Genomic DNA, 22,238 nt, shown 5'->3' on the forward strand with positions numbered 1-22,238 from the left:
TTCTGCCCTCAGGAACAAGGGAAGAGACCTGACCATTGTCTCATCTCCCACTCCACTCCCCCTTCAAATACACCATAGGCCGAGGGGATGTCCCAACATGGGCAAAAGCTGTAGTAGACAAATTGCTTTGAGCATCTAAACAGCACTGACACAAATGGAGAGAGAGTGAGTACTGAACTGCTATCAGACAGCAAGCATCTGGCGCCTAGCTCTCCTGAACTTTGGCTCTAGGTGGCATCCTGTGCGCACACCAATGCCACCTGGGCATACACACACACACACCCCTCCATGTCTTGGTTGTACACGCACAAGTACCCACTCAAATACGTGCTCCAGTCTAGGTCTCAGCCTTACACGCAGAAGTACCTGTGCAAATATGCGCTCAAGTACCTGTGCAAATACGCACTCAAGTCTAGGTTGCAGCATACATGCTCAAATCTAGGCCGTGGCTTTACGGGCACAGGTCCCAGCACATGCAACCACCACGTGGTGAGATTGAGCACACACGCCGCCTATTCACGTGAGAAAAGAACCGTGGCAGTGGCCTACCACATGGCTAAGTAAAGCCTGCCTGCACCTTCAGTGCGTTTAGGCTCGGATCCGTTTAACATCCAGCACCGAAAATCATCGGCCTGAAGAGCTTCTCAACAGCTCAAGTCTCTTGTTTGTCCAAGAAACCATGGGACTGGGGCCAAGAGCTAGCATCTCGCTAAACACGCTTTGTGCATAAGCAAATAAAAACTGGCAGAAGACCTCTACCAGAATCAGAGACTCCTCCTCGGAGCAGAGGTGCAGAGAGGCACTTCGATGGTGATAACTGAGGAGGGGATGCTCCTGCCTCTCCTGCCGACGCTGCTAAGGAATCGAAAATTGCCGCTGTTTCTGCGCTGACAGGGAAAGCCTCGGTGCTAGACCTGTCATCTATGAGGCTTGTTATATCAATGCGGCCATGCTTGACGCAGACCCCTGAATGCTTTTCCTGCTCGCACATGCTGTTCCTCCCCACACCTGCAGCATCACCAGCACCTCAACGGCAAGCAGGGGAACAGTCCCTCAGCACCACAGAGCCAACACCCAGTCTCCTCCGCAGGCAGACAAGCTGCTGAAAAACCCCATCGCTGAGCTCCCTGAGCTGCTAAGGTAGCTTCCCCATCCCCCAGAACCTCACTGCTGCACAAATTCTTCTTTCTAGTTCCTTGTTCTCTTTTTTTTTTTAACTTTCTGAGAATAAAAATACATAGAAACCAATACTTTCCTTTGGTGCAGAGGTTCAGCTTCCAGGAGCACAAGCCATGTCGCAGATCAGAAAAGAGCCAGACCTCCTCCTTTTTCTTCAAAACTTTACCAAACTTACAATACCTACTCCCTAGAATGGAACACAGAGCTGCTAGCAGAAAAAAAAGAAAATCAGCCAAATTAAAAAAGGGACCAACTAAAAGAAAACAGTCACCCTGAGCCTGTAGCTGCCTCAGCAGCCTCGTGAAGGGGAGGGATCTGGACCATCAGATTTACACCCTACGGAAGAAAGCGAGCATACAAAAGGTTCATCAACCCCCAGCTCATCCACCTCGACCAGACAGGGAAGGACCCACTAGGACCCAAAATCCCCTGGGAGGAAGGCTCATAATCCAAAATAGTCCCCTGACTGCAGAACTGCAGGTTTTGCACCATCTACCATCTGCTGGAGACAGGTCAATACTGAGGGACTGCAGGTGGCACACTGGGTTATGCACAGTGTCAGTGAAACTTTCTCTGTCTCCAGGAGTCTAAACTGATCTGGGTATGTACAAGGAACTTGTGTTCAGTAAAGCCTTTACTTGTGTCTCCATCTGCTGGTAGGGGAGAAAATCCCATGCATCTGGACTGATCTAGGGGACGATTAAGCGCAGGATTTCATTTTAGGTCCGACAGTAATGTGGCAATGAGCAGGGGACAAGGATGTAAGCACAGGTGTGATACTGGGTAGAGGAAATCTACCTGTGCTTGAAGGTAGCAGCAATGCAAACATGAGGTGAAATGAGAGGTTTTTACCTCTGTGGTTTTCTCGCTGAGACCACGAAATAGCAGAACCACCACATGGACACCTGCCCTCCTCACTTCAGCCTCACAGTCCGTCTTCACCACTGCTGTCAGACAGGATGTCATCTGTGAAGACAGAAGAGAGAACATTTATAACAGGGACATCCGGCCAACAAAGAGCACAAGGCTGTGTCACAGGGAACACTCAGTAGGCAGGTCTCATTAATTCAAGGAAATGCCTCTGTACAAGGCCCAGTAGATCTAGCAACCAATCTGCTTTCAAATCTATCATTAACCCTTTGAAACAAAGTCTTTTATAAGAAGAAAACTCTCCAAATCGCTGCTCCTTTAAAAAAACTGTGTGCAAGGACAGCAGTCAACAATTCAGTGCAGAAAGGGGAAAAATAAATCAACATGCTCCAAAATGCATGAAAACTTATAATAGAATTATCTTCATGAGTGGCAGTTCAGGGTTTAAACACATCCTGCACTCCTAGAACTGAAGAATGGACCTGACATTTCGAAATGGAAAGCTGCCAGGAAGCACTTTAGCACATGGCCAGGTCTCGGCCCCTTCTCCAGGGCCTGCATCAAGGACTCACTCCACCAGAGCTTCTTTGCATTATAAATTTTAATTTATTCTGGAGACATGAAAGCAGCTCCAGGGTTCCCTTCTCTGCACTGAGCTGCTGACACAGCAAGCTGCTTTTCTGAGACAAGATTTCATTTTATAGGGTCGATGATTTGAATTAAAGGCAGTAAGATGACCCTTTACAAAGGAGTTTACTGCTATTCTCTGTGATCCATATTCATGGGCCTTTTAGCTGCTCCCGTTTTTCAGTTCTCTCTTACTGTCTCAGTACTCACTGTGGTACTATCAGGGGGCAATGAAAGGTCAGATTTTCTCACTGGACACGTGGAAGCAGGAAAACTTTGGGGTGATTGCTTGTCATATGAGGATGGGAGCATACCTACAGTTAACTGCTCATGCCAAAAATGAGCGAACAAGGCAAAAGATATCAGCAAGTTTAACATTAATCACTTTTGCTGGCTCAGTTACTGCATGACGTGTTCTACCTATAACTGATGCCTCAGTCAGGCGATATATGCACATGCTTTTCAGCTCTCATAGACCTAGCCCATGTTTAAACATGCAGTACACACAAACACAAATTGTTGTAAGATCAGCTTTTTTGTGTTCAATGATGGTGTACAGGATATGCGTAGGGTAGTGTTTAGAGCAGCGGGCTGAGAACCAGGGAAGTTCACGGCTCAAATCCCACTTCTCCGACTGATGCTTCTTGGGCAAGTCACTTCCCCCCCCTCAATGCACCTGCAACTAACAAATTGTGAAAGGGGAATAACAATTGTGCCTAAATGTAATTCACCATGAGCAAATATTAAAAATAAAGCATATACATTTGGGGTGCTAAATGATAGTGTAAAATACATGTGTACACTTACAAGAGTTGATATAAAGCATGCATGTGCACTTATATGTGTTAGAGGATAGTGTAAAGTCCACATGTAAACTCTCACAAATTAAATGATGGTGCACAGTAACACTCGTACACTTACACATATTAAAGGACGGTGTAAAATCCACATGTCAGCAGATTGCCTATGTATACATATTTTTTTAGTTGAAACATAAAATGAGCTGTATATGCATTTCCAACCATTTCTGAAATGCCCTCCTCCATTCCCCTCTCTGGTAACATCCCTCTTCTGAGCAGCCAATATTCCACGGCTATGTTCTGGTGGTTAAAAAGCCACTTATCTGGAAACGGCCAATTACCTGCATAAAAGTCAGGCAAAGCTTTGAAAATGTACTCGTGCTGTCTAATGACATCAGCCTTGTTTCACCATCTCTTCCTGAAGCAAATTTAACTCTTCTCAGGTCTTCTGTCAATGAGTGAGCAGATCTGAGCTAGAATCAGACCTTCCCACTGTTGCACATCAGCAGAGTACTCTGATCCACTCTCTGGCTTTAGCAAACATTTACACCTGCTGACAGTAGCTGCATCCAGGCACTGAGGGGATTCATTTGTCAGCTGATGCAGGGGAGGATAAAAAGCCCGCTGGCTCAGTGGCAGTGCTGCATGCCACTGAGTTAGATTCACTGGTCAGGTCTTCATGGGAAGCAGCGTTTACAGTACAGGGGTGGGAGGTGGTGGTGGTGTCTATCACTGCACAATTGCGACACCTAGGGCAAGAATCAGAGCCCACAACTGCAGGGCTCCAATGGGAACTCTTGTGCGTGACCCCCAGCCAAGGAGTATCGCTGCAGTGACTGGGTCAAGTTAGTTGGGGGAAGGGATATAACAGAGGAAAAACAAAGGTTCACAGTGCTATGACCCAAAAGGAAGATGGTTTTGATTGAGCTGGAAACTCAAATGAGCAGGAGAAATTTGCCAGGTCAAAAGAAAAAAAAAAGACTAGTTAATTGTTTCTGCTGAAATAATTTTGGTGAGGACTGCAGCCTGTGCACGTTCTGCATGCAGCTCAGAGATACTCAGAAACCAGCACTCCAATAATCAAACACCATCAGAGACAAAGAGAGAGCTCCAAGGCTTGTAGATACTGTACCAAGGGCCCAGAAACCAGCACTCCCATAATCTAACACCATCAGAGGCAAAGAGAGAGCTCCAAGGCTTGTAGATACTGTACCAAGGGCCCAGAAACCGGCATGCCCATAATCTAACACCATCAGAGACAAAGAGAGAGCCCCAGGTGCGGTCAGGGTCTTCAAAGGAGTCAGTGAATCCCCAGTCAATAGGCGTTGCTATGGGGTGGCAAATGTCACCCCAATTTTGAACATCTGCTCCGGCAGGGATAAACCAAACCCCTGCCCGATCTGATCAGTGGCAACACACTTCCATACACCCCCCTAACACAGGCAGCAGGAACTGCATTTATCCAAACATCATCTCCTGCTGCTCACCCTACAATTTGGGAGGCCGTTGCAGAGCTGGTCCTGCGGTGCCCAAAGAGAGGACGACACTGTGGCTGCCAGTGGACCTCATCCTGCTGGCAGCTGAAGAAGAGGTCCAGGCCCTGTGTGTGTGTGGCTGGTTAGAGCCTATGTATTTGTGTATGATGGCATGTGTGTGTGTGACTGCCTGTGTGTGTGGGTGGGTAACTGCCTGCCTGTGTGCATGTCTGCTTGTGTGTTAGGGGAGTGAGAGCATGTGTGTGTCTGGATCACTAGCTGGGTGGGTGGGTGAGAGGCTGTGTGGTTGTGTGGGTGTCTGTGTATGGGGAGGTGGGGTGGGTGATAGCCTAGGTGTGTCAGGGGGATGAGAGCCTGTGTGTGTGTGTGTGTGGGGGGGGGGTGTATGTGACTGCCTGTGTGTATATATTTGTGGGTGGATTAGATCCTGTGTAGGTGTGGGTGAGAGGCTGTGTGGGAATGTGTGTATCTGTGACTAAAAGTGTATAGGGGGAGGGTGAGAGCCTGGGTTTGTGTTTGTGGGTAAGATCCTATGTATGTGTGGCTGTGTGTGAGGGGGTGAGGTTGAGTGTGTGTGGGTAGGTGGGTGAGAGCCTGTGTGTGTATGTGGGTGGCTGAGAGCTTGAGTGCGTGTGTGGCTAGGTGAGAGCCTGTGTATTTGTGTATGATTGCATGTGTGGGTGGGTGACTGCCTGTGTACGGGTGGGTAGCAGGTTGCATGCCTGTGTGTGTGGGTTTCTGCTTGTGTTGGGGGAATGACAGCCTGTGTGTGTCTGGATCACTACCTGGGTGGGTGGGTGAAAGGCTGAGTGGTTTTGTGTGTGTGTGGTGGGATGGGTTGAATGACAGCTTGTGTGTGTTGGGGGGATGAGAGTCTGTGTGTGTATGTGGGTGGGTGAGAGGCTATGTGTGTGGCTAGGTGACAGCCTGTGTGTGTGTGTGAGGGGGGAGGGGGTTGTATATGTGTGTTTGACTACCTGAGTGGATGAATGATAGCCTCTGGGTGTGTGTTTGTGGGAGGGTGAGATCCTGTGTAGGTATGGGTGAGAGGCTGTGTGGGGATGTGTATTTATTTGTGACTGCCTGTGTATGGGAGGAGAGTGAGAGCCTGTGTGTGTTTGTGTGGATGATTACCTAGGTGGGTGAGTGAGAGCGTGTGTGTGTGTGTGAGAGAGAGAGAGAGACTGTGTGTGTGGGGGTGATGAGACTGCATGTGTGAGGGTAGGTGGGCAACAGTGTGTGTGTATGCGAGTGGGTAGCTGAGAGCTTGACTGTATGGCTAGGTAAGAACCTGTGTATGGGGATGTGTGTGTGTATGTGTGACTGCCAGTGAGTGTGGGTGAATGATGCCTTGGTGTGTGTTTGGGTAGGTGGATGAGAGCTAGAGGGTGTGTGTGGAGGAGAGCCTCGTGTGGATATGGAGGAAAGCCTGTATGTGAGTATATGCATGAGAGGGAGTTAGAGCCTGTGTGTGCATGTGAGAGAAAGAAAGATAAAATTTGTACAGCTCTCCCTCCCCTAATCCACAATAATTTTAGAGTGGCTGGAAATCAAAACATTCCAGGTATGAAGAGCGGAAGATTTTTAAAATCCTTATTAGTTTCTTATTGGATGCTATTTGACATGTTTTCTGTTATGAAATATAATATTGATATTTTGGGAAATGTTATAAACATTTTTTATGAGGTTTTAGTTACTGGATGTTCTATTCATCAGTTTTTAAATATTTATTCTTTTTATTAGTACGGTTTTACTTTTATGATTGATGTTTTATATTTCTTAATTTTGTTGTTTGTTGGTCTCTTATTTCGCCTTTGGTAAGAGTCTGTCTGTTATCCAGGTGAGGGATTCTGCTAGTGTATAGTTTTTCTGTGTTGGGGTGTATAGCATTCCATCTTGTTCTGTTTTCAATAGGAGATGTGTTGGTCTTCTAAGGCCTGATGTAATATATTTGCAGTGCTGCCCTTTCCTGGGTAGGGTTGTTGCTGTTAGTCCTCCAAGTTAGTTTTGTTCTGGTATGGCAGATTTATCTCTTGGGGTAAACTGTATTCTTGGCAGGTTGTGATAGCTTTTTTGGAGCTATGTAAGTATTATCCCAAAATACTGTACAGTATGTGAGTTACTGAGATACTAGGACTCAGCTTCAGATGTGAATGTGTCTGATCTGAAATTTGAAGAAGGGATTTATGTAGTTTTAAAAGCTTTTATACAATATTTTAAATACTGGTGAGATTACTTACCTGATAATCTCATTTTCCTTAGTATAGACAGATGGACTCAGAACAAATGGGTATAGTGTGCTCGTGCTAGCAGTTGGAGACTGATCTGACGTCAGCACGGGTACATATACCCCCACAGGAAGTGAAGCTCTTCAGTAATCTTCCTTGCAAAAGCTGTTATGGATATATGTGTAGTGACGATCAATGAAATAGTGAAAACAGGATTCCCCTGACCGATTGATAGTAGCTGGAGACCGCCAGCATTCCCAACCAAAAGGCGTCGACACCTGGTAGAGTGGACGCACTCATGTAAGAAGTGATAAGGCTTACCTTGAATTGGTGAAACCAATGTATACAGGCAGCTGGGCGGGATGCTGAGTCCATCTGTCTACACTAAGGAAAACGAGATTATCAGGTAAGTAATCTCACCATTTCCTGTCGTGTAGCCAGATGGACTCAGAACAAATGGGATGTACAAAAGCTTTACTCCCGGACTGGGCGGGAGGCTGCCTGAGGACCGTGTAAGACTGCCCTCGCAAATGCTGTATCCTCCCTGGCCTGGACATCCAGACGGTAGAACCTGGAGAAGGTATGGAGGGAGGACCATGTCGCCGCTTTACAGATTTCTGCAGGCGACAGCATCCTAGATTCTGCCCAAGACGCTGCCTGGGCTCTGGTAGAATGGGCCTTGACTTGTAGGGGAGGTGACTTCCCGGCCTCTACGTAGGCCGCTCTGATGACTTCTTTAATCCAGCGGGTGTTGGTGGGCCGAGAGGCCGCTTCTCCTTGTTTCTTCCCACTGTGAAGGATGAACAGATGGTCAGTCTTTCGTACTGTTTCTGTCATTTCCAGATATCCGGGCAGCAATCTGCCGATGTCGAGATGGCGTAGCAAACGCCCTTCTTCTGATTTCTTCAAACCCGCCGTGGTAGGCAGGGATATGGTCTGGTTGAGGTGAAATTGTGAGACTACCTTAGGCAAGAAGGATGGAACCGTGCAAAGATGGATAGCCTCTGGAGTGATTCTGAGAAAGGGATCACGGCAAGACAGTGCTTGTAGCTCTGTGATGCGGCGTGCTGAACATACAGCCAGCAAGAACACCATCTTCAAAGTGAGAGAACGGAGAGACAGGCCTCGAAGGGGTCTGAATGTGGATCCCGCGAGGAAATCCAAAACTATGTTGAGGTCCCACAAAGGCACTGGCCACTTCAGAGGCGGACGAATGTGCTTGACTCCTTTCAGGAAGCGAGAAACATCTGGGTGCGTGGCAATGGTCTTGCCATCCCTCCTGGGACCGTAGCAAGACAGCGCAGCCACCTGAACCTTGATGGAGCTGAGGGAGAAACCCTTCTGAAGTCCATCCTGCAGGAAATCCAAAACAATAGGGATTGTGGTCGCATGCTGATTGGTGCCGTGAGTGTCGCACCAGTCTTCAAATACTCTCCAGATCCTGACATAGGTGAGGGATGTGAGCTCAGAGGAGTGTATCTATCACTGGCTCCGAGTAACCTCTTTTCTTCAGTCTAGCCCTCTCAATGGCCAGACCATAAGAGAGAATTGAGCTGGATCCCAGTAGTCTTCTCATGTCCGCGTACCAGGGTCTTCTTGGCCAATCTGGTGCCACTAGAAGAACTAGGCCCCGGTGCTTCTGAATTTTGTGGATGATGGCGCCCAGCAGAGGCCATGGAGGAAAAGCGTATAGTCCCTGGAGGCCATGGCTGAACCAGGGCATCGATCCCGTGGGAGAACGGGTCTCGCCTGCGGCTGAAGTATCTGGGTACTTGAGCATTGGATCTGTCCGCTAGTAAGTCCATGTCCGGAATCCCCCAGTGATCCACAATCATCTGGAAGACTGTGGGCGACAGCTGCCATTCCCCTGGATTTAGGCTTTCTCTGCTGAGGAAGTCTGCCGTGGTGTTGCCCTTCCCAGCAATGTGGACGGCGGAGATGTCCTGAAGATTCGCCTCTGCCCAAGCCATCAGCGAGACTATCTCTAGGGACACCTGTCGGCTTCTGGTTCCGCCCTGACGGTTGATGTATGCCACCGTGGTGGCGTTGTCGGACATCACTCTGACTGCCCGATTCCGCAGTCTGTGAGCAAATTGCAGGCAGGCTAACCGGACTGCTCGTGCCTCTAGACGGTTGATGTTCCACCCCGACTCTTCTCTGTTCCACCGCCCTTGTGCGGTGAGTTCTTCGCAGTGTGCTCCCCAGCCGCTCAGGCTGGCATCTGTGGTGAGCAGAGTCCACGTGGGGGAGGACATCTTCGACCCCCTGCTCGTGTGGTTGGACTGCAACCACCATCGTAACTGGGTCCTCACTCTGGCCAGCAGAGGCAGGTGCGTAGAATAATTCTGGAAGCGGGGGCTCCAGCGAGAGAGCAGGGAGTGTTGTAGAGGCCTCATATGGGCCCTTGCCCAGGGCACCACTTTCAGGGTGGAGGCCATAAGGCCGAGAACCTGCAGATAATCCCAAGCTATGGGCCGGCTGGCTCCCATCAAGGACCGGAGACACGTCTGAAGTTTTAACCTTCTCTTGGTAGTGAGACTGACTGTGTCTGCCTGGGTGTCGAACTGTACTCCCAGGTATTCCAGTGATTGGGAAGGCTGTAGGCAACTCTTTTTGAGGTTGACTACCCATCCCAGGCTTTCCAGAAGGGCGATCACTCTGTTGGTTGCCCGATGGCTCTCCTCCCGTGATTTCACCCTGATCAGCCAATCGTCCAGGTAGGGATGGACGAGGATTCCTTCCCGTCTGAGCGCCGCTGCTACCACTACGACCACCTTGGTGAAGGTCCGCGGCGACGTGGCTAACCCAAAGGACAGAGCCCGAAATTGGAAATGGCGTCCCAGAACCTTGAAGCGTAGGTAGCGCTGATGATCCGGATGGATCGGGATATGCAGGTAGGCTTCTGACAAGTCTAAGGCCGTAAGGAATTCTCCTGGCTGTACTGCGGTCTTGACTGAGCGCAGAGTTTCCATGCAAAACCTCGGGACCCTTAAGTATCGACTGACTGACTTGAGGTCCAATACGGGCCGGAAAGTGCCCTCTTTCTTGGGTACCATGAAATAAATGGAATAGTGTCCAGAATTCATCTCCCATGCAGGTACTGGGATGATGGCTTTCAAGGACAGGAGCCTCGCCAGGGTAGCTTCCAAGGCTGCCGTCTTGTGTATGGGACATGAAGATTCCACAAACCTGTCCGGAGGGAGATGATGAAAGTCCAGATAATACCCCTCTCGGATGATGGCGAGGACCCACTGGTCCGACGTAATCTCGACCCATCTGGGGTAGAAGAGGGTTAACCTGCCCCCTATAGCTTCGTCCCCCGGATGGATCGGCTGATTCTCATTGGGAGGCGCGGCCGGGCCCTGAACCCGAGCCAGCTCCCCTCTTCTGCTGTTTGGGCCGAAAGGACTGGTTCCTGGCCTGAGGACGAGGTGCCTGGTAGCGACCCCTATAGGGAATGAAGTGTTGGGAGCTTCTGCCTCTGGATGGCCTCGGAAAGGTGCGCTGGGTCCTTCTGAACCTGTCTTCCGGCAGTTGCGGTATTGGAGAGGCACCCCATGTGCTGGCTAGTTTATCTAGGTCGCTGCTGAACAGGAAAGAACCCCTAAAGGGCATTCTGGTGAGGCGTGTCTTCGAAGGAGCATCGGCTGACCAATTCCGTATCCAGAGCTGCCTCCTGGCAGCCACAGAAGATGAGATCCCCTTGGCTGTTGTACGGACTAGGTCTGATGCAGCATCCGTGAGGAACGAGAGAGCGGACTCCATGTCTGCTGCCGGAGCATTGTTCCTGACCTGTGATAAACAGGAACGCGTCACCACTGTGCAGCAGGTTGCGATTCGCAAAGACAGAGCTGCTACCTCAAATGTCTGTTTCAGGATGGCATCCAATCGCCGGTCGTGAGGTTCCTTGAGGGCCGCCCCCCCCTCAACTGGAATGGTAGTGCGCTTGACCACCGCGCTAACCAAGGCGTCCACCTGAGGGCACGCCAGCATCTCCTTGATTGCCGGATCCAGGGGGTACATGCCTATCAGGCCCCGACCCCCTTTGAATGAGGCCGCAGGTGCAGCCCATTCCAAATCTATTAGTTGCTGTGTGGCTTGCAAGAAGGGAAAATGGCGGGCCGTAGGATGAAGACCTTCCAGCAGAGGGTTCTGTGTAGATGGCCCCGTAGTGCTGGGCCCTGAAATATCCAACTCCGCCAGGCACTGAGATACTAGGTTGGAGTGATCTTCCTTGGGAAAGAACCGCCTCATGGTTCGATATGGCTCAATCCCCGAGGGAAGTTCCCCCTCCTCGGAGGGTTCTGATTCGATCTCCGAGACATCAGGGTCCACCTGAACCGGACTGCCCGGAGGCGGGTGTGCTTGCCCACGAGAAGGGCGCGAAGGTCCCGGGGCAGGCTCCGCTGGAGCAGCCACCGGAGCAGCAGCAACAGCAGGGCCTGGACGGGAAGCTGATTGCATCTGTACAAAGGCATGGATCCCCTTAAATAGATCTACCCAGGAAATGGAAGCGGTCTCAAGTCTACGGGGTACCAGGTCCCCCGGTATCCCAGGTTGTTCAAGACTACCCGCGAAATCCGGGGTGGCCCCTGGGGAACTGTCAACAAACCTCGGTTGAGACTGGTCCTGGCCCGAGGCTCCCACTGCCTCCTCACATTGGGCACAAAGGGAGTCTGGCTCCTCGCTGTGCGTGGCTCTGAGCTGGCATGCTGAGCAGAGGCCGAGAGCTTTCACGCTGGAATTAGGAGGCACCGCCGCCGGGGACACAGGGGCATTCGATTGTTCCATTGCGCGCTGAAGAATATGTGCTGAATAATATGCGGCAGCAATATGCGCTTAATACAATAAGCGCTTAATATAATATGCACTCAACAATATGCGCTCAATAATATGTGCCAATAGTAAGCAGCAGCTTATATATGCTTAATACAATATGCGCTCAATAATAAGCGGTAGCTACATACGCTTAATACAATATGCGCTCAATAATAACCGCAGGCCCTTTACATTGGAATTCACTCCCACCAGACCTCAGACTCGAACAATCGACACCAACCTTCAAAAAGAGACTCAAAACTTGGCTGTTCAACCAAGCATTCTCTTAACCCACTCATGTATATACAAGACATATGTATATAAATTTACTCCCCCTGTTCATTATTAGTTTTTATCCAAGTTAAATCACCCTGTTCTATGTAAAACATTATAAACGAGTCTTTATATTGTCATTATATTTGTTGAAATGTGAACCGAAGTGATTAGTAACTATGTTACCTGAACTGCGGTATATAAAACTGTTAAATAAATAAATAAATAAATAATAAGCAGCAGCTTATATACGCTTAATACAATATGCGCTCAATAATAAGCGGTAGTTACATACGCTAAATAGAATATGCGCTCAAAAATATGTGGTCAGCAATATACGCTCAATACAATATATGCTCAACAATATGCAAATATACGCTCAATACGATACAGGCGCCTATCATGGGCGCTCAATACCTGAACAGGGCCGACAAAATGGCGACCTCCGCGGCGTGCTGCATACAGGCAACGCCACCGATCCTCGAACTTCGGAGACCAAAAGTAAAAGTTATGCGCCTTACCTGATCCTCGGCGCTTCCCGGCTGAAACCCGGGCGGTCTCCGGCTGCGGGGGGAGAGGGGAAATACCTTCACCGCCGCGCTTGAGGAATGCACCCGCTGCCTCCCAAGTCCACGCCGGGACTGAGGCACCTCTTAGCCCGCCCAAGCCTCGCTCGGGGGCTGGGTCCCTGCCGGGATTCGGCCACCGGACCGAGGCCAAAACCTCCGAGGGATCACGCAAATCACCCCGGGAAACTCAAATGGGGGAGGGACCGAATGGTATCACCGCAGGAGTGCGGGGCTCAATGTTCCTGTAGAAATTTAGTAAGTAGAAAATAGAAAGTAGATTGGAAACACGCTCAGCGAGCATGCAGGCTCTCCAAACTGCTTTGGAGACGGAAATTACTGAAGAGCTTCACTTCCTGTGGGGGTATATGTACCCGTGCTGATGTCAGATCCGTCTCCAACTGCTAGCACGAGCACACTATACCCATTTGTTCTGAGTCCATCTGGCTACATGACAGGAAAATGTGTTTTTTTCATTTTACAGTTATTTTAGACAGCCTGGCTTGTTTTGTTTTCTAAATAGGAGGTATATTGGTGTTCTAAAGCCCGATGTAATATTTGTAGGGTTGCCTTTTACTTGGTAGGATTATAGTTTGAATGTTGGCAGTTAGTGCTGTTTTGGTATGGGAGATTTACTGTAAACCCCCCCCCCCCTTTGCTCGGGACCAACCACCTTCAGAGGCTGCCAAAGAGGATTATTTGCGCTACTGCAGCTCTGGAAACAGCCAAGGTCCTCCCCTGGATCACCAACAGGAACAGACCAGCCTCTGGAAGGCCCAAGGATTACCACACTAAAGAAAATCCAAGGTCCACACCAGTTCTTGGTTCCAAATGAGAAAAAAAAAAGTATTGAAACTTCAAAACACTTCTTAAGGATTGAGTGCTTCAGTTAAGACACAGGATACAGTTCCAAACTAAATGAAACACTCAAAATTCACTGTTAACCGCAAGGCATTTAGAGCAGTGGTTCTCAATCAGTGAGTTGCGGCTGCTGAAAGGTTTACTGCTCCCAATTTTCTCAGCCTGTGCCGGAACCAGCTCCTCTGTGCATGCATTTGTTTTTAAAACTGTAGTGATTTTGATTGGCCACAGCAGTTTCGCGCCAGCCATCTGGTTTCAGTTCAGTGCCTGCCTGCCTGTGGATTTGGAATCCAGCCAGCCGCTTGCTCCCCTCCGTCTGGTTTCAGTTTAGTGCTTGCCTGTGCAATCTGAATCCAGCCACTTGCCCCCTCCGTAGTAACCCAGCTTTCCCCTCAGCTCACTTCAAGGTCAGTAAAGCGAGCAGTCTGGAGGCTGCCCTGGGCAGAAGCTTCGCCTGCCCATGTTGTCTACACATTTGCTCACCTCATTCACTGTTTCCCTTTCCAGATAATTAAAAAAAAGATTACAAAGCACCAGTCCCAGGCACTCCACTGTTTACCCCCTCCTCTGAGAAAACTGACCATTTAGTCCTATTCTCTGTTTTTCCCCCACCTTTCCCAGACATGCTGCATGTGTAGTAGCGAGTCGCGTGTGGCGCAGCCTAGCTGAGTCCTCGCTGCCTGCCCCCGTCCTGATCCCCGCTGATGGGCAGATGCTCCGCCATCCTGGCCCCCCGCAGCAGGAATCAACTAGGCTGCGATGCCACTGCTTGCTGCTTCACGCAGTGTGTCTGGGGAGGGCAGGGGGAGATGCGCGAGGTGGGCCACAGGGGCCTCTTCCTCCTCCACCCTCCCCAGACACACTGTGTGTGTAGCTGCTGCGGTGGTATGAGTCTTTGCTGCCTGCCCCCAGCCTGGTCCCCGCTGGTGCATGAGTGCTGCCTGCTTGACTGCCAGCATCGGAGTAGCAGAAGGTTTGGTAACTGTGCTCCTTACCCGAGAATTGCTGGGGCTCGTGGCGCGGGCTGTCCCCATGATGAGAGGAGACAGCCACGAGGTTCAAGCAGCACATAAAACTGGAGCTGAGGGAGGGGAGGCAGGGATCCTAAGAAACAGGTAAGTGGAGGCAGCTTTTCAGTGCTTGAACCAGGCCAGGAATGGGGAGTGAAAGACACCAAGCAATAAGAGTCGCTCTGAGGCAGGGGAAGGCTGGAGAGGAGGGAACGTGCTGTGAATCAATTTTCCAATCTGAAATGAATGCCGGTGGACGTTGTAGTAAAGGAGAAAAATGCAAGAATGGCATTGCTGATACCAAGCAAGCAATGTACTGCATATGGAGAGAGAGAGGATTAATTACCAAGAGGTACAGTCAGAGACCCAAAAAAAGGTTGTAGAAAGCTACAGAAATAGTCCATCTGTACTGGTTACTACCATCCTGATTTAAAAAGAACGGCCAAGTGTACCTGTCAGAACTGTAGAGACTGCAGAAGTTGTGATCACCTGCGACATCCACATTCCAAATGATAAAATGCTTGATGCAAGCAAAATGGCTAACATAGTAAAGGAGAAAAATCCAAGAATGGTACTCATGCTCCTATTAGCCATGCCAAGCACCTACTGTTATGTATGGAAAGAGATCATCAAATACCAAAACATGCAATCGGAGACAAAAACAAGGTTGCAGAAATATATGGAAATAATCACACCTGTACAACTCCACCAACTTGTTTATAAAGAGAGAGCGCATTTTCGGTGGTGGGACCAACACTTTGGAATTCGCTTCCAAATACACTAAGGTTAATCACTGATCACAAAGAATTTAAGAAGGTACTAAAAACTTATTTATTTAAGATGGCCTTTGCAGGACTTGTAGAAACGAATTCATCTCTTTAAAGACTCTTATATTATTAACGGTTATTCAGTTAACATACATAATGCTTTCAATAGCTTACTCAGGTTTAGCCAAACCATGTGAAAACAGTGGTTATTGTTTTTCCTCTACTTTCAGACTTTTCTTGTTTTTTATAAAATTAGTATAATTATGTTAAAGAATTAGGGATTATAAACATACATTGTATTTTGTTTCTATCTATTACTCTACTTTCTCTATTTGCATTTTATTTTGTTTGTTTTTACATATTTGTTTTTGTTTAATTATTACTTTATTTTATTTTATTTTTTATTGGAAGTTGTAAACAGTCTTGGTCAGACTTGTCTGTGAAAGTCGTTATATAAATGCTATTAAATAAATAAAATAAATATAAAGAATTTCTAAGAACCCTTAGATATTTGCCTGTACATAGTTACATCCTATGAAGTCCAGGAGGCAGCTCACTTGGCACAATGCACGTATGAAGTAAAGAATGAGCAGTAAATCTGAGAGACTGAAGTCGTATCCAGAACATCTTGAGGCGTACGATTGAAGTTCATTCCTGCCAATAACAGGCACGGATATGTGTTTCTTTTAAAAGGGATGCTGCTGATGCTCTCTTCACCATGTGGGCGTGCAGGAAAGGAGGTTGGGGATGCTGGGCAGGGAGAGTGGAGAAGGGGAGAGAGCGAGCACAGGAGAGGATGCAGGGAGGTGAGGGACTGTTGGGCAGGTATGTGACTGTGAGAGAATAATTAATTGGGAGAAGTGAAGGAGTGACAGGGTGCATTTCTTCTATCTTTGTACTTTGCTTTAGTGCAGGAGGAAATATTTCTTTTTCCATTTCTTCAGTTTTGCACTGCATGCAGAGTGGTTTTTTGGGATTTTCACTCCAGCTTTTGTCTCCAAATTGTGTGTACAGACCAAGGTGAGTTATTTTACTAGCACGTAGGGATATTTGTGGTGTTTTCACAAAAGGACATGCATTAGGGGTGAACTGTTGCCTTTTCAGAAAATCTTTTGTTTGTACGATGAGTTTTACAGGGCATGTCCTAGTTCTGGCTCTGCACCCATTGTTGGGGGCATTCCTGTGGATGCAGAGTACCGTATTTTTCGCTCCATAAGACGCATCTGCCCATAAGACGCACCTAGGATTCAGAGGGGGGAAATTTTTAAAAAATGGTGTGCTAAACCGGCTTTGTTCCCGGGCATCTGAGCGTCTTATGGAGCAAAGTAGGGATGTGCATACAATTTTTTTTTGTCCCTGTTTCATTTTCGGGTCTGGGGAGGGCCATTTCGGTCCACTCCCCAGATCAGAAAACTTATCGTTCTCTTTCCTGGAAAAGAAAAATAAAAAACAAAACCCCAACCCTTCAAATTTAATTAACTACAACCCCCGCCAAAAGTCCTTGGTGGTCCAGCGGGGGTCCCGGGGCGATCTCCTGCTCTTGGGCCGTCGGCTGCCAGTAATTAAAATGGCGCCAGTGGCCCTTTGCCCTTACTATGTGACAAGGGCTATCGGTGCCATTGGTTGGCCCCTGTCACATAGTAAGGGCAAAGGGCCACCTGTGCCATTTTGATTACTGGCAGCCGGCGGCCCAAGAGCAGGAGATTGCCCCGGGACCCCCGCTGGACTACAGGGACCTTTGGCAAGTCTCGGGGGATCAGGAGGGTGGGGGGGGGGGGTTTTAGTTAATATATATATATATTTTTTGATATTCGCTCCATAAGACGCACAGACTTTCTCCCCACTTTTGGGGGAAAAAAAGTGTGTCTTATGGAGAGAAAAATACGGTATGTGTTTACCTTTAGCCCTGTGACAGTCATGTGTTCAGTGTGTCATGCCTGTAAGCATCATCTGTCAGGTGTGCCCCGATAGAAAAAAAGGCGGAGAACCACTGATTTAGAGCAACATCGTCCAAAATGTCCCTGGAGCTTCTCCAGTAAGGATGATACCCTTTGGCTTTCAGGTTCCTCTCTCTGGCTGGCAGTAGGAATCTTTTAACTTTCAAAGCTTAGGCAACAGTCCCAATACTTCTCTCTCTTCACTCACTCCCAAGATGCCTGGAAAAGCATCTTAAATAACCTTCCTCAATACCCCCTGCCTTAGAGGGCATGTACCTCCTATTATTACTACCTTACTTACATCATCCTTCTCCAGCACCAAATTCCCCTATCCCCCTATAATCACCCTCCCCTAGAAGGAAGGATGAATGCAACGCACACAAACTCTGCAGTAGCAGAACTCTCTTGTCTTTTCGATATCCTCTTAGAGCAGGAACCATCTAAAGCACACTCCTTAATGCAGTGGTTCTTAACTTTTTTCTGTCGGGTCACACAGAACGCATTACTGTCATGAGGCTAAATGTAAACATACACTCTGTATCCACAGGAACCCTCCCCCCCCCCCGAGCCCCCAAAAATGGGTGCAGAGCAGAAAGGAAAATTGGTTCTTACCTGCTAATTTTCATTCCTTTAGTACCTCAGATCAGTCCAGACGTGGGTTGAACCTCCTGTCCAGCAGATGGAGACAGAGAAAAACTGAAAGGGTATCCTTTATCAGGACAGTGCTCACCCTGCGTCTCTTCAGTATAAACGTTATCAAAGCAGAGAAATGTAAAGGTAACCAGAGTAAGATCAAGCAAGTAGAAAAAAATCTGTAACATCAAACTTGCAATTTGAAATGCAAAAGACTGTTAAGAATTGCTCTTACGTATATATCTATCTGGTAGATACTTCCGGTGCCTTATAGTTCTGATATGAATTAAATATACCCAAACACTGTGAATGAAAAACTTCGAGTAGAGGTATCAAAGGTAAATGCAGCCAGAGCAGGAGTCTGGACTGATCCGTGGTACTACAGGAATGAAAATTAGCAGGTAAGAACCAATTTTCCTTTCCCTGTACGTACCCGGATCAGTCCAGACAGTGGGATGTACCAAAGCTTCCCTAAATAGGGAAGTAGGGTGGAACCAAGAAAGTCCCACTTGACGCACTTGTCTGCCAAAGGAGCCAAAGATTGGCGCTTGTACATTGAGGCGATAATGCCGAGCAAAAGTATGCAGAGATTTCCAAGTAGCCGCTCAGCATATCTCTTGCGGAGAGACCAACTGGCTCGCCGCCCAAGAGGTTGCCTGTGAACACAAAGAATGGGCTTTTAAACCCTCCGGAACAGTCCGGTCCCGACAGATATATGCCGACGCAATCGCCTCTTTTAGCCAGCGAGCGATAGTAGCCTTCGAAGCCTTGTTCCCCTTACTTGGCCCGCTCCATAGAACAAAGAGATGACTTCCAGGATGACATCACCGGGGTCGGCAGCATAGCCAGCTCGCTCTGAGCCCCTCCCCCCTCCATCGGATGCCATCCTCCCCGGGAAAAATTTGATCCCCTTCTTTCTCGATGGGAGATTGTGCAGACTGGTTGGGGCTGCCGTTTCTCCGTAATTTGTGGCGAAAACAAGGCTTCTGGGACCGGTAAGGAGCAAAAAAAGGCGCAATTCCCCCCGCGGTGCCAGCGATCCAGGCCGGCCTCCCTCCCTTCGAATCCGCTACCATCCTTCCTACCTTCTTTGGCATCTGGACTTTAAACTCACGGGGGGTGCAGAGGACACTTGGAGGAGGGGATTCGCCGCTTTTTGAGGCGGAACTGAGTGCTCAGGGGCCCGTAATGCGCCAGAGATTGGTGCAATCATCTCACTCTCATAGTGTGGCCAAGATGGCGGCCGTGGCCACAAGAGATCATACAACCCCGGTAGCAGAGGTCTCGGAGGAGGCCCTGCTTAAGATCTCAGCAAAGGTGGCTGAGGTGGTGGATGCCAGGCTCCTTAAAATTCAAACCTCCATTGAGGATGATATAAATGCTGTTGAGGGGCAGGCAAAGAGACTGGATGAAGCGGAGCACAGGCTGTCTGATCAGGAAGACAGGCTGCAAGCAGCAGAAAGGCAAGAACAAGCGCTCCCTACACAGAATTCTTCGTTGCTAGATCGGTTGGAAGATCAAGAGAATAGGAACCGCCGAAACAATTTAAAAATTATTGGCCTTCCTGAATCCGTACCAGACCAAGAACTGTATGATCTTATTGAAACTTGGCTGCCCAGCCAGTTAGGCCAAATGCTGAACACTGGCCGCTTGTGCTATGAAAGAGTGCACAGACTGGGGCTGCCTAGAGCCGACGCTAGTAAACCATGGCCTGTGATGGCCAGAATTCTGAACTGGTCACACAAGATTCAGCTTATGCGAGCATTTAGGCAGCACTCAGGAGTGGAGTACCAAGGGCACAAGATCCTGTTGTTCCACGATTTCTCCGCCGCGGTATCTGCTCAATAGAAAGCCCTGTCCCCTGCCTGCACAGTTACACAAACGGGGGATACAGTTTGCTTTACTTTTTCCTGCGAAGCTACGAGTTCAACACAATGGTACTGTCCTTTTCTTCTGCAAAAAAGAAGATGCCAATTCCTTTATATCCTCACTAGAGCCTGGCAATGTTACTTGAAGGGCAGAGGTGTTCTGATTTGTTTATGCCAGCGCCTCAGTTTTTGCTGTCCTACCGACAGAACACTTAACTGTTTTTGGCCCTTTCTAGAGGGATGAGTTGTTGTCTCTACATCGCCTTTTATCTAACTTTTTATTTTTCCCTTTTTCTGCTCTCCGGAGGCTGACTCTGTTGGCTGTTTCAATTACCAAGTTCTCTTTAATCTATTCTAATTACTTGAAGTTATATGTTATGTGCGGGGGGGGGGGGGGGATGGATGGAAGAGATACAAAAGGGGGGGGGGGGGCAGAGAAAAGCCAGTGTGCCCTCCAGGGACGCTGGGTACTTTGTGCCTCTTGAGGAGCAAGGAGTTCTGGGTTTGGATGTATTTGGAGTGTGTGGGGTATGTTTGGGTATGGCTGTGGTTTCTATGTGTGAGTGAGAGGCAGACTAGAAGGGAGGGGGAACCTCTTTCTGTGTGCAGGAAGTCTTGTATTTCTGGCTGTTTCAATATATGCCAAGCTGCTATCCAAGGCCCAGGCTGGGGGGCCTTGGAAATCTAAATGTGAATAATGTCATCCTTTTATGTGTTCTTCTGGGTTCATGGTATGGCGCAGGTTAAAATCATCTCGCTGAATGTGGATGGGGTCCACTCCCCGATTAAGTGAAAAAAGTTATTCACAATGTTTAAGCACATGCGGGCCCAGGTGGTATTCCTGCAGGAAACACATCTTATAGATATGGAACACGCTAAATTACAGAGAGATTGGGTGGGTCACTGCTACTATTCCTCATTCAGTTCGAGGCAACATGGGGTCGCCATTATCATCCATAAAAATTTACCATTTCAGCTGACGCAAACATACCAGGACCCAGAGGGAAGATACACGATTATTGGAAGAGTTTTCATCTTCCTCTTCGGTTAAAGGGGGAAGCCAGGGACAATCTTTCGTGGTGGCTTACTTGCATTAATCTTGAGCGTGGTGCAGAATTGAAGGTTCTGAATTGGGTAATAGTTGCCACCGATGCAAGCCTCTCCGGATGGAGAGTGGTGTGGCAAGATCAGTTGGCGCAGGGCCAGTGGTCGAAATAGGAGGCCTCATGGTCTATCAGTCGGTTATAGATGAGAGTGGTAGTAGGCCAGATTGACAAACTAAAGAGTAGCAAATCACCTGGACATCGAGTGTCACATGTATGATTTTTTACCCACAGGTGAGAAGTTGTACATGTGCATGCGATGCAAAGAGCTCCTGGCTCTCAGAGAATGAGTCCGATCTCTGGAGGCTAGAGTGGCAGACCTGGAGGAGCTGAGGCAGACAGAGAGGTATATAGATGAGACCTTCAGGGACATAGTAGCCAAGTCCCAACTTCAGATTGGCAGCCCTGGTGCTGCCTTGGAGGAAGAAGGTCTCATGATGGGAGAGCATCAATTGGGTGCAGCAGGAAAGGATCCTGCAGTGAGGACCTGCTCTCCAGGTGATGCATTGTCCTTTCGCACTGAGGATATCTCCCCAAGGCCTACTGCCCAGGAGGGAAGGGTTAGGTCGGCCGTCATAGTTGGTGATTCGATTATTAGGAATGTAGATAGCTGGGTGGCTGGTGGGTGTGAGGATCGCCTGGTAACATGCCTACCTGGTGCGAAGGTGGCGGACCTCACGCGTCACCTAGATAGGATTTTAGACAGTGCTGGGGAGGAGCCGGCTGTCGTGGTACATGTGGGCACCAACGACATAGGAAAATGTGGGAGGGAGGTTCTGGAAGCCAAATTTAGGCTCTTAGGTAGAAAGCTTAAATCCAGAACCTCCAGGGTAGCATTATCTGAAATGCTTCCTGTTCCACGCGCAGATCACCAGAGGCAGGCAGAGCTCCAGAGTCTCAATGCGTGGATGAGACGATGGTGCAAGGAAGAGGGATTCAGTTTTGTTAGGAACTGGGGACCCTTTTTGGGAAGGGGGGAGTCTCTTCCGAAGGGATGGGCTCCACCTTAACCAGGGTGGAACCAAACTGCTGGCGCTAACCTTTAAAAAGGAGATAGAGCAGTTTTTAAGCTAGAACAAAGGGGAAAGCGGACAGTTGCTCAGAAGCGCATGGTTCGGAGAGAGGTATCTTCAAAGGATACTAATGATGCATTAGAATTAGGGCATCCCAACAGTGAGGTTCCAATAATAAGGAAAGTAGTC

At 48.6% G+C, this 22,238-nt stretch overlaps 1 protein-coding gene across 1 annotated transcript in view; it reads right to left on the reverse strand.

The window, feature by feature from the left end:
* Positions 1 to 22,238, reverse strand: part of TANGO6 (transport and golgi organization 6 homolog) — a 308,257-nt gene that overhangs the window by 17,040 nt on the left and 268,979 nt on the right. The window contains 1 exon segment of the mRNA XM_029610664.1: positions 2,032 to 2,145. Within this exon segment, the coding sequence (XP_029466524.1) occupies positions 2,032 to 2,145 (114 nt within the window).

This window comes from Rhinatrema bivittatum, chromosome 7, assembly GCF_901001135.1.
Source record: "Rhinatrema bivittatum chromosome 7, aRhiBiv1.1, whole genome shotgun sequence".
Taxonomy (NCBI): domain Eukaryota; kingdom Metazoa; phylum Chordata; class Amphibia; order Gymnophiona; family Rhinatrematidae; genus Rhinatrema; species Rhinatrema bivittatum.